We start from the raw sequence: 14526 nt of genomic DNA on the forward strand, positions 1-14526 counted from the left end.
GTGCTAGGAAATTTGGTCAGATACATGCAAAAAAATGAAACTAGATCACCAACTTACACCATACACAAAAACAAACTCAAAATGGCTAAAGGACTTGAATGTAAGATAGGAAACTATAAAAACCCTAAAGACTCCATAGGCAGCAAAATTGCAGACATATGTCGTAGCAATATCTTTACAGTCACAGATCCTAGGTCAAGAGAGACTAAGGAGAAAATAAACAAATGGGACTACATCAACATAAAAAGCTTCTGCACAGCAAAAGAAATCATCAACAAAACAACAAGAAAGCCCACTGAATGGGAGAACATATTCGCCAATGTTATCTCTGATAAGGGTTTAATCTCCAACATTTACAGAGAACTCATACAACTTAACAAAAGGAAGATAAATAGCCCCATCAAAAAATGGGCAAAGGACCTAAATAGACACTTGCGAAAGAAGACATCAGAAAGCCAAGAGACACATGAAAACATGCTCAAAGTCACTAATCATCCAAGAGATACAAATCAAAACAACAATGAGGTACTACCTCAGACCTGTCAGAATGGCTATCATCAACAAATCAACAAATGACAAGTGCTGGAGAGGATGTGGAGAAAAAGGAATCCTCCTTCACTGCTGGTGGGAATGCAGACTGGTGCAGCCACTGTTGAAAATAGTATAGCATTTCCTCAAAAATTTAAAAGTGGAACTGCCATTTGACCCAGTAATACCACTTCTAGGAATATATCCCAAGAAACAGAAACACCAATCAGAAAGGATATATGCATCCCTTTGTTCATAGCAGCACAATTTACAATAGCTAAGATCTGGAAATAGCCTAAATGTCCATCAGCAGATGAGTGAATTAGAAAACTATGGTACATCTACACAATGGAATACTATGCTGCTATAAAAAAGAAGGAATTCTTACCATTTGCAGCAGCATGGATGGAACTGGAGAGCATTATGCTAAGTGAAATAATCCAGGCAGTGAAAGAAAAATACCACATGATCTCACTCATTTATGGATAATAAAGAACATTATAACCTAATGAACAAAAAAATAGATACAGAGGCAGAGATGCATCGAATAGACTGTCAAACTACAGTGGGAAGGCTGGGGAGTCTTGGGGGTTTGGGGTAAGAGATCAATCAAAGGACTTATATGCATACATATAAGCATAACCAATGGACACAAGACACTGGGTGGTGGGGGTGGGGTATGGGCATGTGCTTGGTGGTAGGGGAGGCTGGGGAAGGTCAATGGAGAAGAAAAGGAGACATATGTATTACTATTTGTAATAACTTAAACAAGAAAATAAAATTAAAAAAATTTTTTTGAACATTCATAAGCCAATTTGATAAAAGCTATTATTATTATTTGCCTAGGCTTTGTGATAAAAGCATATGATATAAAACATATTTCCTTTGCTGTTCAGCTTGCACAAGAGAGGTCACATTTTGAGTGTGAAATTAGCTACTATTTAAGATATCTAGTACCAGAGATGGCCCATAGGACTAGGATAGAATATGCACCCCAATAAGGCCATGAAATGGGATAGATGATTAGTAGGAAAATGTTAACTAACCCTCTGTTTTCCATGAGTGCTGTGAAGTGAGAAAGTGTTATCCAATGCCTACCACATCGCACAACTATTATTGGAGCAATGCTACCTGAAAAATGGGGCGGGGGGCGGGGGGGAAGCTTGGAAATCACTTTTAAGCATTAAATAATATTGGCAAGTAATGAGATTTGGTGAATGAAGATGGAAAGAAATGTCTAAAATGACACTGAGTGGCTTTGTCAATGAGTTTAACCAGAGAAGTCCTAGCATTTGCCCTTGAACTCTGAAGCTCACCAAGTATATTCCTGAAGCAAAATAGAGAGCCTGACTGGATGTGTCGAGTAGGATGTCTGTGCTCCTGAGCTTGGCCCTCCCACCTTGACCCCATGGTGACCCTGCACTGCTCTCCATGGACTGGGGCCCCCAATGTTTAGTCTGTGGCCATGTTTTATATTAACTTCCAGGCTCTAGAAACTTGTTCTGGTGTGTTTTCTCTCTTAATATTTCTTAAAAATTTTTTTCTTTTCTTTCCTTTTATTTTCCCCAGTAGTCTTGAGTAAGGCTTTGAAGAATCAATCTGTAGGTGTTCAGCAAATGTCCTGCTAGGAACGGTGCCTGTACAGGGAAACAGGCACTGGTTTTGGAACCAGGTGAACCTGGGTTCAAATACCAGCTCCACCATATCTGGACTAAGACTTTGGGGCTAGTTCAGCCGTGGGCAAACTACGGCCCACGGGCCGGATCCGGCCCGTTTGAAATGTTTAAAACTAAAAAAAAAAAAAAAAAAAAGACCGTACCCTTTTATGTAATGATGTTTACTTTGAATTTATATTAGTTCACACAAACACTCCATCCATGCTTTTGTTCCGGCCCTCCGGTCCAGTTTAAGAACCCATTGTGGCCCTCAAGTCAAAAAGTTTGCCCACCCCTGGGCTAGTTTCTTTTTCATTTTTAAAATATTCTTTTTCTTTTTAAATCACAGTTTTCATTAAATGTCATTCCACACCAGTTTCAGATATATAGCAAATGGTAAAAGTTCCTTCTTTTTTATAGAGGCATAGTATTTGATTGTATAGATGTTCCACAGTTTTTTAAAAAAATATATATTTTATTGATTTTTTACAGAGAGGAAGGGAGAGGGATAGAGAGAAACATCAATGAGAGAGAAACATCAACCAGCTGCCTCCTGCACACTCCCTACTGGAGATGTGCCCGCAACCAAGGTACATGCCCTTTACCGAAATCGAACCTGGGACCTTTCAGTCTGCAGGCCTACGCTCTATCCACTGAGCCAAACCAGTTAGGTCATGTACCACAGTTTTTTAATGCACTCATCTGCTGATGGGCACTTAGGCTGTTTCCAAATCTTAGCTATTGTAAGTTGTGCTGCTATGAACATACGGGTGCATATATCCTTTCTGATTGGTGTTTCTGGTTTCTTGGTCCTAGAAGTGGGATCACTGGGTTAAATGGGAGTTCCATTTTTAAATTTTTGATGAAACTCCATACTGTCTTCCACAGTGGCTGCACCAGTCTGCATTCCCACCAGCAGTGCAGAAGGGTTCCTTTTTCTCTACATCCTCACCAGCACTTGTCGTTTGTTGATTTGTTGATTATAGCCATTTTGACAGGGGTGAGATGTCTATAAAGATATTGCTATGACATATGTCTGCTATTTTGTTGCCTACAGAGTCTTGTAGGATTTTTATGGTTTCCCATCTTACATTTAAGTCCTTTAGCCATTTTGAGTTTGTTTTTGTGCATGGTGTAAGTTGGTGATCTAGTTTCATTTTTTTGCATGTATCTGACCAAATTTCCTAGCACCATTTATTGAAGAGACTGTCTTGACTCCATTGTATGCTCTTGCCTCCTTTGTCAAATATTAATTGAGTATAATGGCTTGGGTCAATTTCTGGGTTCTCTGTTCTGTTCCATTGGTCTATATGTCTGTTCTTGTGCCAGTACCAGGCCATGTTGAGAACTGTGGCTTGATATCTGGTATTGTGATCCCTCCAACTTTGTTCTTTTTTCTCAGGATTGCTGTGGCTATTTGGGGTCTTTTTTTTATTCCATATGAATTTTTGGAGAGTTTGTTCTAGATCTTTGAAATATGCCACTGGTATTTTAATGGGGATTGCATTGAATCTGTAGATTGCTTTGGGTAGTATGGACATTTTAATGAAGTTGATTCTACCAATCCATGAACATGGTATATTCTTCCATTTGTTTATGTCTTTCTCTATCTCTTTTTTCAATGTCTTGTAGTTTTCCAAGTAGAGGTCTTTTATGTTCTTAGTTAATTTTATTCCTAGGTAATTTAATTTTTTTGGTGCAATGGTGAATGGGATTGTTTTTGTAGTTTCTCTTTCTGTGAGTTCATTATTGGTGTATAAAAAGCCATAGATTTCTGCGTGTTAACTTTGTATTCTGCTACATTGCCCAATTCATTTATTAGGTCTAGTAGTGTTTTAATGGAGTCTTCGTGGTTTTCTATGTATAGTATCATGTCATCTGTGAATAAGAACAGTTTTACTTCCTCTTTCCCAATTGGATGCCTTTTATTTCTTCTTCCTGTATGATCACTATCCCTAGCACTTCCAGTACTGTATCAAACACAGTGGTGAAAGTGGGTATCCCTGTCTTGTTCCTGTTCTTAGGGGAAATGAGTTTAGTTTTTGTCCATTGAGTATGATGTTGGCTGTAGGTTTGTCATATAGAGCTTTTATTATGTCGAGGTATGATCCCTCTATTCCCACTTTGCTGAGAGATTTTATCAAGAAAGGGCATTGGATTTTGTCAAATGCTTTTTCTGCATCAACTGATATGATTATGTGATTTTTGTCTCTCAGTTTGTTTACGTGATATATCATATTTATTGATGCAGATATATCATCCTTGGCATCCCTGGAATAAATCCCACTTGGTCATGGTATATGATCTTTCTGATGCATTGCTGAATCCGATTTGTTAGAATTTTGTTGAGGATTTTAGCATCTATGTTCATCGAGGATATTGGCCTGTAGTTCTCTTTTTTTGTGGTGTCTTTATCTGGTTTTGGGATTAGGGTAATGCTGGCTTCATAAAAAGCGCTTGGAAGTAAGCCTTCCTCTTGAATTTTTTTGACTAGTCTAAGGAGGACAGGTTTCAGTTCTTCTTTAAATGCTTAGTAGAACTCCCCTGTAAAGCCATCCAGACCAGGGCTTTTGTTTACTGGAAGATTTTTTTATCGCAGTTTCAATTTCTTCAGTAGTTATCGGCTTATTCAGGTTTTTTTATTTTTCTTGATTGAATTTTGGGAGCTTGTATTTTCCTAAGAATATGTCTAATTCATCTAGGTTGTCCATTTTCTTGGAATAGAGTTGTTCATAGTATTTTTTCATAATCATTTGTATTTCTGTGGGACCAGTTATTTCACCTCTCTCATTTCTGATTTTGTTTATTTGGGTCCTCTCTCTTTGCTTCTTGGTGTATAAAGGTGTTTGGGTTTTATTTGAATATATTCCCAGAGTGGAATCTCAGGGTCATAAGGCAATTCCATTTTTAATTTTTTGAGGAAACTTCAGTCTGCTTTCCACCGTGGTTGTACTAATCGACATTCCCTCCAGCAGTGCACTGGGGTTCCCTTTCTCCACATTCACAGCAACACTCAGTTACTGATTTATTAATGATAGCCATTCTGATAGGTGTGAGGTAGTATCTCTTTGTGGTTTTAATTTGCATTTTTCTGATGATTAGTGACATTGAGCATCTTTTCATATGCCTATTGGTCATCTGTATGTCCTCTTTGGAGAAGTGGCTATTCAGGTCTGCTGCCCAGTTTTTAATTGGGTTGTTTGTTTTTCTGGTGTTAAATTGTCTGAGTTCCTTATAAATTTTGGATTTTAACCCTTTATCAGATGTATCATTGGAGAATATATACTCCTATTCAGTAGGTTGTCTTTTCATTTTGTTGATGGTTTCCTTTGATTTGTAAACCCTTTTTAGTTTAATGTAGTCCCATTTGTTTATTTATTTATTTTGGTTTCCTTTGCCTGAGGCAATATGTCAGTAAAAATATTGCTATGAGAAAAATCTGAGATTTTACTGCCTATGTTTTCTCCTAGGAGTTTTATGGTTTTGAGTCTTACATTTAAGTCATTAGTCCATTTTGAGTTTATTCATGTGTATGGTGGAACAAGGTGGTCTTAAACAGTTTTTTAGATTATAGAAATATTCTAATGTACACAAAACAGAGACTAGTAAAATGAACCCCCATGTACATTTAATCATCTTGATTTACTTATCCCAACATTTTCTTCGGTTTATTTGTTGTGGTATTTTCAAGTACATTTATACAAGTTACTTAACCGTAGTTCCCTCAACTTTAAAGTAGTAATTTGAACCACTGAATTCACCCTTTGCATGTTGAAACACTTGGTCTAGAACAGCCATGGGCAAACTACAGCCCGCGGGCCGGATCCTGCCCGTTTGAAATGAATAAAACTAAAAAAAAAAAAAAAAAAAAAGACCGTACCCTTTTATGTAATGATGTTTACTTTGAATTTATATTAGTTCACACAAACACTCCATCTATGCTTTTGTTCAGGCCCTCCGGTCCAGTTTAAGAACCCATTGTGGCCCTCGAGTCAAAAAGTTTGCCCACCCCTGGTCTAGAACCAGGGACATGCAAATTCTTTCTTCCTTTCTTTTTCTCCTTGACTCTGCCCTCCCAGCAAGGTGTGTGCTTTTAATATCCAACCCATTAGCCCCAAGAGGCATAAGTGTGTCCTTTGAAGAAACTTATCAGGGCCTGGTCCTGTCTGTCTTCTCAGTGTGCCACTTATGGTGTGATCAGCTATCACTCTTGACTGTCTCAGTGTATTAGAATATAAATGAATAGTCAAATGGGTGGCCAAGTGCAAGCTACATGCAAGTCCTCAGTCCTTCTGTATTGACTCCCTGGTTAATAGTGCAGTTATTTAAATACTCACTTGCACATATTTCTCAATGGTCTTCAGAACTTCCACATTAAACTGCTTTACAGGAACAACCGAAAGGTCCATGTAGCTGAGCAGGCTGTAGATGACCTGGAGAAGGGGCTGCTGCATGCTCGGGAGGCCTTTCTCCAGCAACTATGGGAGGCAAGGCACAGCCTCAGTCAGTTTGATGCCAGATTTTCACAAAGAAGCACCAACCTTTCCCAATACTTTTATAATTGCACATTTCCACAAGGGGAAAAAATCCTAAATACTGAAGAAATGAAGATATTATCAAAGGCCATGTAGGCAGATCTGAATATCTATATAAGCCTAAGCGACCGTCCGACCATTTGACTGTTCACCTGGTAGCTATGATGTGCAATGACCACTGGGGGCAGACACTCAGATCAGTAGAGGAGGGAGCCTGATTCCTCATGGAATTGGCCATGGGTTAGGTTGCTGCTGGGGCACTTTCAGCCCCGAATCTGTTTCACCCGCACCCTAGACCCAGAGAGGAGGGAGGAGGGAGCCCGATTCCTTGCGGGATTGGCATGGGTTAGGTTGCTGCTGGGGCACTGTTGGCCCCAAATCTGCTTACCCGCACCGGACCCAGAGAGGTTCCTCGGCCTGGCTTGTGGGGATTGGGCTGACACCAGCTCTCCGACATCCCCCGAGGGGTCCCGGATTGTGAGAGGGCACAGGCCAGGTCGAGGGACCTCACTGGTGCACAAATCCATGAACCAGGCCTCTAGTATAAATATAATAGTTACACAACAGAATGCAACAAAATAAACCTCAAAAGGAAAGCATCAAACATCATTAACTATTGAAAATTACAAATAAGATATCAGTTATTGAATTGGCAAAGATTAGAAATTGATCATTAGTATTAGTGAGGATATACGGTAGGCATTCTTTCAGATGAGTGGATATATAAATTTGATAGTTTGGCAATTTAGATCAAGAGTACTAAAACAGCCCTAGTGTTGGTTTGGCTCAGTGGATAGAGCGCTGGCCTGTGGACTGAAGGGTTCCGGGTTTGATTCTGGTCAAGGGCACATGCCTAGGTTGCTGGCTCAATCCCCAGTAGGTAGCATGTAGGAGGCAGCAGATCCATGATACTCTCTGTTCATTGATGTTTCTAGCTCTCTCTCCCTCTCCTTTCCTCTCTGAAATTAATAATACATATGTACTAAAATGATTCAAATCTTTTGAAATAGTAATTACACTTTTAGGAACATTTCCAAACCTAGAGATAAATACTGAGATTTAAGTGTGAGGTTTCACCATGGCATTATTTATAATGGTGGGAACTTACCCCCCCAAAACAACAACAACAACAACAACAAAAACACACAAGAAAGCTCTGTAAGCAATTTAAATGTTGACCACTAGGGAAACAGATAAACAAATTATGGTGAATTGTATGATAACATCTCATGTAGTCAAAAGGATGACATTTTAAAAGATAGTGCAGGACATCAGATGACATTAAGTGAAAGAGAAAGTATGTAATATAGAGTTGTATACCTGAAACCAATATAATTTTATTAACCAATGGCAATCCATAAACTCAATAAAAAATAAATTAGTTTAGATAACTAACTTCTCTGTAATAAGATGCCAGTTTTTTAAAAAAATATATATTTTTATTGATATCAGAGAGGAAGGGAGAGGGAGAGAGAGAAACATCAATGATGAGAGAGAATCACTGATTGGCTGTTTCCTGTATGTCCCCCTACTGGTGATCGAGCCTGCAACCAGGGCATGTGTCCTTGACCAGAATCAAACCCAGGAACCTTCAGTCTGCAGGCTGACGCTCTATCCACTGAGCCAAACTGGCTAGGGCAAGATGCCAGTTTTGATGTGAATGTGTGTGTTATATAGGAATAACTTTGGAAAGAAATCCAACAAAATGTTACTAGCATTGCTCTCTAAATAATATAGTTATTGGATTATTTTTCTTATCTTTTTATCTTTTTAACTTATCTGTATCTTCCAAATGTTCTGCTTTAACCCTACCAGACCGCTGTACCAATTTTTTGGTAATTTCCGAATCCGCCGCTATACCGCTGTACCTAACTTTTGGTACTTTGCCTAGACCTATTTTCTACAATGTCTCCAAGTTCCATCTTATTCTAACCATTTGTTTGTAACTAACATTTTTCTATATCATGTTGGTTTTTTCTCTTTAATGCTCAGGAGCCCAGGTATAGGGGACAGTTAGGTTCAGGGCCTCAGGTCTGGTAGGGTTAAACATATTCTGCTTTTATAATCAGAAAAATAATCAATATTTTCAAAAAGAAAAGCACAATAATGAGAAAATATACGTGACAGACATCCTGATAAAAGGTTCAAAGTGAAGAATTAATAGAACTGATTCAAATAAATGCTAAAATTCCATATGAACAGTGGCCAAAAGAAATAACTGAGCAGTTAACACTTGAGGAAATACATTACTATGCAAACCTAGTGTGTGGAAAAATGAATACATACAGTATAAAGGAAATACATTAAGAGAATAATTTTAAAGTACCAGAAATAATACACAATAGAATGATAAAGTTTAGTTGGAATAAGGGGAAACAAGAATATTTATACACTGTAATTCTGTAAATTGGGAAAATCTCTGGGAAGACCAATTTCCAAAATGTGTAGAACTAATAACATATCCACATATCCATACTCTTTACCTGGATAGTTACTTTGGGAAATGCCACCAGAAAAAATGATCCAAATAATATCTGATAAAAAGTCTACATAAAAGGACCACTTGTAATAGAAAAAAATTATGAACACAAACAACAAAAGGGAGATGGTTAAGCAAATTGTGTTACATTATCCTGATAGAATTTCACAGTGTTTCAAAGTGACACCAGGTGAGCTATGTCAGCACATAGACATACACACACAGGGTCAATGTTCAGTGACCAGAGCAGGTTCAATGGAAATACTAACCACAACTACATAAAGTTATATGTATGTGCATGACCAATAGCTGTAAGAACATGTGAGTAATAGAAATAGGAACTATTATATATTATAAATGGTGGGGTACTAAATTCATAATAAAAATGTTGGTGACAAGTTGTGATAAGGGCTGAAAAAAAATTAGGCAATCCATTTTTACTTTTTAAAATCCTCACCCGTGGATATGCTTTTATTGATTTTAGGAGGAAGGGAGAGAAAGAAAGAGAAACATTGATGTGAGAGAGAAACATTAATTGATTGCTTCCTGTACATATCCTGACTTGGGACCAAACCTGATATGTAGGCACGTGCCCTGATAGGGAATCAAATCAATAATCCTTTGGTGCATGGGACGACACTTTAACCAACTGAGCTATACTGGTCAGGGCTACTTATTTTTTATTGTGGTAAAAAGAATATATAACATTTACCACTTTAACTATTTTTAAGTGCACAATTTAGTGGCATTAAGTACATTTACTTTGTTGTGCAGCCATCCCCACAATTTATTTCCAAAATTTGTTCACCATCCCAAATCTATACTAATAAAAGGGTAATATGCTAATTAGACTGGACATCTTCCAGACGTCCTTCCGGACAAAGCCATGGTGGCAGGGGCCGAGGCAGAGGCAGTTAGGGGTGATCAGACCAGCAGGGGGAAGAAGTTAGGGGGCAATCAGGCTGGCAGGGGGGAGCAGTTAGAGGGCGATCAGGATGGCAGGGGAGGGCAGTTATGGGCAATTGGGCCAGCGGGGGGGGGCAGTTAGGGGCGATCAGGCTGGCAGGGGAGGGCAGTTAGGGATGATCAGGCCAACAGGGGGGCAGTTAGGGGTGATCAGGCCAGCAGGGGAGGGCAGTTAGGGGCAATCATGCCAGCAGGGGAGGGCAGTTAGGGACGATCAGGCTGGCAGGGGGGGCAGTTAGTGGTGATCAGGCCAGCAGGGGAGCAGTTAGGGGGTGATCAGGCTGGCAGGCAGAGGCGGTTAGGAGCCAGCAGTCCCGGGTTGCAAGAGGGATGTCTGACTGCCACAGGGATCAGGCCTAAACCAGCAGTTGGACATCCCCTAAGGGGTCCTGAATTGGAGAGGGTGCAGGCTGGGCTGAGGGACCGCCACCCCCCGCAACATGAATTTCATGCACTGGGCCTCTAGTTAAAATTATAAAACAGTAACTCTTCACCAACTCCTGCCCCCAACCTCTGGTAACCACTATTCTACTTTTTGTCTCTATAAATTTGCCTATTCTACATACTTCATATAAGTGGAATCATGTAATATTTGTCCTTTTGTGCCTGGCTTATTTCATTGAGTATAATGGTTTCAAGGTTCATCTATGTTGTAGCAGGTGTCAGTATTTCATTCCTTTTTAAATCTCAATATTCCTTTGTATGGATATATCACATCTCTTTTATAGTTTTGAAACTTTTATGTCTAGCAATCTAAATAAGTTTGTCTCCTTGCTACTTCACATGTCACCTTTGTAAAGACAGGCACCATCTGCCTTTGTAAGCAGGACATTTGCATGGGTTATCCTGTACTCCTGTAATCTGAGGTGTGCATGTGCTGGCTTAGTAACTCTTGTGGGGACAGATGTGACCAAGGTGATAATCAGAAGTAGCCAGGTGGCACTTATGAGTGCCAGGGATGGGAGGAGATGAGCAAAAGAATCAGGGTTGTTGACAGCTTAGTACAAATTATATATTTTGGACACATATCACAAATCAAAATTCTTCAGGATCAACAATAAATTAAGAAACAACTACCCTCTTCTAGGCAGAGGCCTTTAGTCCTGTGGAGCCTTTCAGAAAGTGATTGATTCTTTAACCTATCTGGACTCTGAGTGAGTGACATAACTAAAGTTAGAATGGGCTGTCCTCACCACTTCTGACAAGGCCCTGGCAGAGGTACAAATGCATGTCCCCAAATGAAAAGCAACACTGAAAACGCTAAACAAGGAGTTGCTTCCAGTCATTTCCTCACAGAGTTCCTGACCTTGTGCACTGGAGCTGCTAAACAGAATACATGTCATCCCTTGTCCCATATACTGTGTATTCCTTACACCAATGTGCACCAAAATCAGAGTAGAAACACATTTGTAGGAGGACAAAAATCCCATTCCATTTTTAAAAGCAAACATAAGAGGTGAAGATAAAAAGTTTATTTCAAAATGTATGCTTTGTGAATCATTAAACATATCAAACCACATACTGACTTCTTAAATAAGATTTGAACACTGCAAGTAATTAGGATAAAGTTTTCTTTGTTGCCATGTGCTGACAGGTGTTAGTGCAATATTAAGAATTTAAGGTGAGGGGGCATCTATAGTCTTTATTATAATAAATAGTGACCTGGTACACGGATTCATGCACATTGAAAGGAAATTAATTAGAAGGTGGCCAGCGGGGCGGGACTGGGAGAGACGGGCCAAACCTCCCGTGGCCCCTCCCCGGCCACACCTGGGGCAGTGCTGCAGCATGAAGGGCATCTGCGGAGTGAGCGGGGTCCCTCCAGCAGGTGGGGTCCCTCGGCCTGGCCTGTGGGGATCAGGCCTAAACCGGCTCTCCGACATCCTGTGAGGGGTCCTGGATTGCGAGAGGGCAGTTCTTGGGTGACGCACCTCGGAATTGGGCTCCCTCCTCTCTGGTTCCTAATAAATTTTATCCTTAATTGAAGAGCTTACCTCTGCCAGGTAGGTAACCATGTTCAAGGTGATGTCAGCATATGCTTCATGAAGGTACCGGCAGACCACGTTGACCCAGGTGGCACAGTCTCTTGTATAGCTGTGTGTTTTATAAAGAGTCATGACATGTGCAAGATTGGAAAGTTTGGGATTCTTCTCTTCCAAACAAACCTTAAGGAGAGGAAAATCAATCAGGGATAAAATGGCCCGATGAATAGGAAGAAATGTCAGCAATTTCAGTATCAGTCCCAGCAGTCAGGAAATCAGATCTCTCTCTCTCTCTCTCTCTCTCTCTCTCTCTCTCTCTCTCTCACCCCCACACACACACCCCCCCACACACTTTTTATAGGCTTTGGAAGTGCTTATCTTAGTAATATAATTTTCACAAATTCTTTCTACTTGGTTTTTCAATAATGAAACCAAAAGAGAGTATGTATCAGCCACCCAGGAAGTTGATGAGCACTATCAGTTATTATTTTCGGGTTTTGTGAAACTCATTGCCATGTCCAAGCCTGGTACTTTCCAACACTGGGCCTTCTGGGAGGCCTGAATGGGTCTGTCTGAGCAGAACTGTAAGCCATACCTGAGCAATCCTGTTGGCTATATCCTTACAGAACTGGTTTGGGTTTTCAAAGTGCTGAATCAGCTGGGGCAGGAGACACAGGACATTCAAAGGAAATCCTGGGTTAGAGAGGATACAATGGAGATGGCTGAATATGGTGCATTTTAGCTATTAACAGTGGGAAAGCACATTACAGATTTCATTTTGAGGCCATGCAAATACAGTCTTTTGAAGCAGCTTTAATATGATCTAACAAAATCCGGGGAAAATGTACAACCAAAAATTTAAAAAGCAGAATAAAATAAATGGAAGCCCTGGTTTGAAACTTTATCAGAAAATATAGCTTAGGGAAAACTTGTATAAAAGGACATAGGTGAATCACTTAAGTTTCATTCATGTAATCAAAAAGGCTCTTTAAAATGTTGAGGATTTGCTTAGCACCACTGTGATAACCTCTAGCTCCATGAAAAGAATCCTGGGCCACATGTCATAGTATTAAAAATCTAGTCTGTTGCAATGGCCGTTGTGGCTCAGTTGGTTGAGCATCATCTCATGCACAGGAAGGTTGCCTTTTCGATTCCCAGTTGGGGCACATGCTTGAGTTGCAGGCTCTATGCCCAGTAGGAGCGTGCAGGAGGCAGCTGATCAATGTTTCTCTCTCCCTCTCCCTCTCCCTCCCTCTCTCTCTAAAATCAATAAAAAAATTTTTAAAAAAATTTAATTTGTTGATTTGGCTTAATTCAAGAAAGTTCTCAAGAGGAAAAGAAAATCTAAGAAAAATAAAAGACTTAGGAGTTTAAAAAAAGGGAAATAATATATGTACAAGAGCAATGGAATAAACTGCAGTATTTGCAATTTGATATGGAAATAATAAAGAAATTTCTGATAGCATATGTATTTCTTCTGCCCTTTTATACTATTGCCTTAAAAATATCTTCTAAAATATAAATAATTATGACTTACATTATATAAAATTTTAAAAGGTAAAACAAACTAGTCCCAACAAACTGTTTCTAAGCAGAGCTGCTAAAAGCAGTAAGCCCATAATTTCTTATCAGCTAAACATGGGCCTAAATACCAGACTTGTAAGATAGGGAGTGTATTTGCTTTACCGATGGCTTGGGATGAGTCCACCATGGATACTTTGGACACTGGTGTCAGCAAACTGAAAAGCTGCTGGGTCAGGTCTGTGGTGGTGAGGGAGGTGAACCCTTTCAGCAGCAGCTGCTGTAACCCTGAGAAGTCTGACCACTTGAGCTGTGCCTGGAGTTTCTCAAGTTTTTCTCGATTCTCAGCTTTATCGAGTGGCATGTGAGCCAGAAGTCTGTTCAACAGCCTTAAGGCCATGAGGTATTCAAACTCAAAATCAGATTCCATCAAGGCCACTGTGACCCAAAAGATGGTGGCCAACAGGTTGGTTGGATGGTTTATGTGTGATGGGTCTGTGAGGCTGTCCTTCAAGGAGGATGAGCTCCTGGTTTTTGAGGAGAGACCTTGCTGGGTACAAGCCTGAATTCTGTCCAGTGTGGCACTCCGAGGTGGGTCTGAGGATCGGTCGATAACACCAAACTTCTTGGGCACAGAGAAGCTTCTCTGATGCCGGCTCCGTTCTGCAGTTGCGGTGTTGCCACTACCTGTTCCAGGGTTCACATTTAGTTGTCCTGTGCTCTTTCTGCTTGCTGTAAGTTTAGTGCTAGAGCTTAAATCTGGTGATGAAGAACTGGGTATAAAAATAAAAAGGTTCACACTAGATCAGATGGATCTAACCAAAATTTATAGACCCTTTAACCCCAAAACAACAGAATAT

The 14526-nt window shown here is 40.0% G+C and overlaps 1 protein-coding gene across 8 annotated transcripts in view; it reads right to left on the minus strand.

The window, feature by feature from the left end:
* The window catches only part of FRY (FRY microtubule binding protein), a 559746-nt gene that overhangs the window by 101600 nt on the left and 443620 nt on the right, over positions 1-14526 (minus strand). For all 8 annotated transcript variants that reach the window (XM_070409378.1, XM_070409376.1, XM_070409374.1 and 5 more), the window contains 4 exons: positions 13832-14439; positions 12741-12838; positions 12158-12328; positions 6521-6661 (listed from right to left, as the gene is read on the minus strand). In XM_070409378.1, the coding sequence (XP_070265479.1) occupies positions 6521-6661; positions 12158-12328; positions 12741-12838; positions 13832-14439 (1018 nt within the window). The remainder of the gene's footprint in view (positions 1-6520; positions 6662-12157; positions 12329-12740; positions 12839-13831; positions 14440-14526) is intronic.

The sequence above is a fragment of the Myotis yumanensis genome, unplaced genomic scaffold (assembly GCF_028538775.1).
Source record: "Myotis yumanensis isolate MYYU_CA2020_CCGP unplaced genomic scaffold, mMyoYum1.0.hap1 SCAF_3, whole genome shotgun sequence".
Classification (NCBI taxonomy): domain Eukaryota; kingdom Metazoa; phylum Chordata; class Mammalia; order Chiroptera; family Vespertilionidae; genus Myotis; species Myotis yumanensis.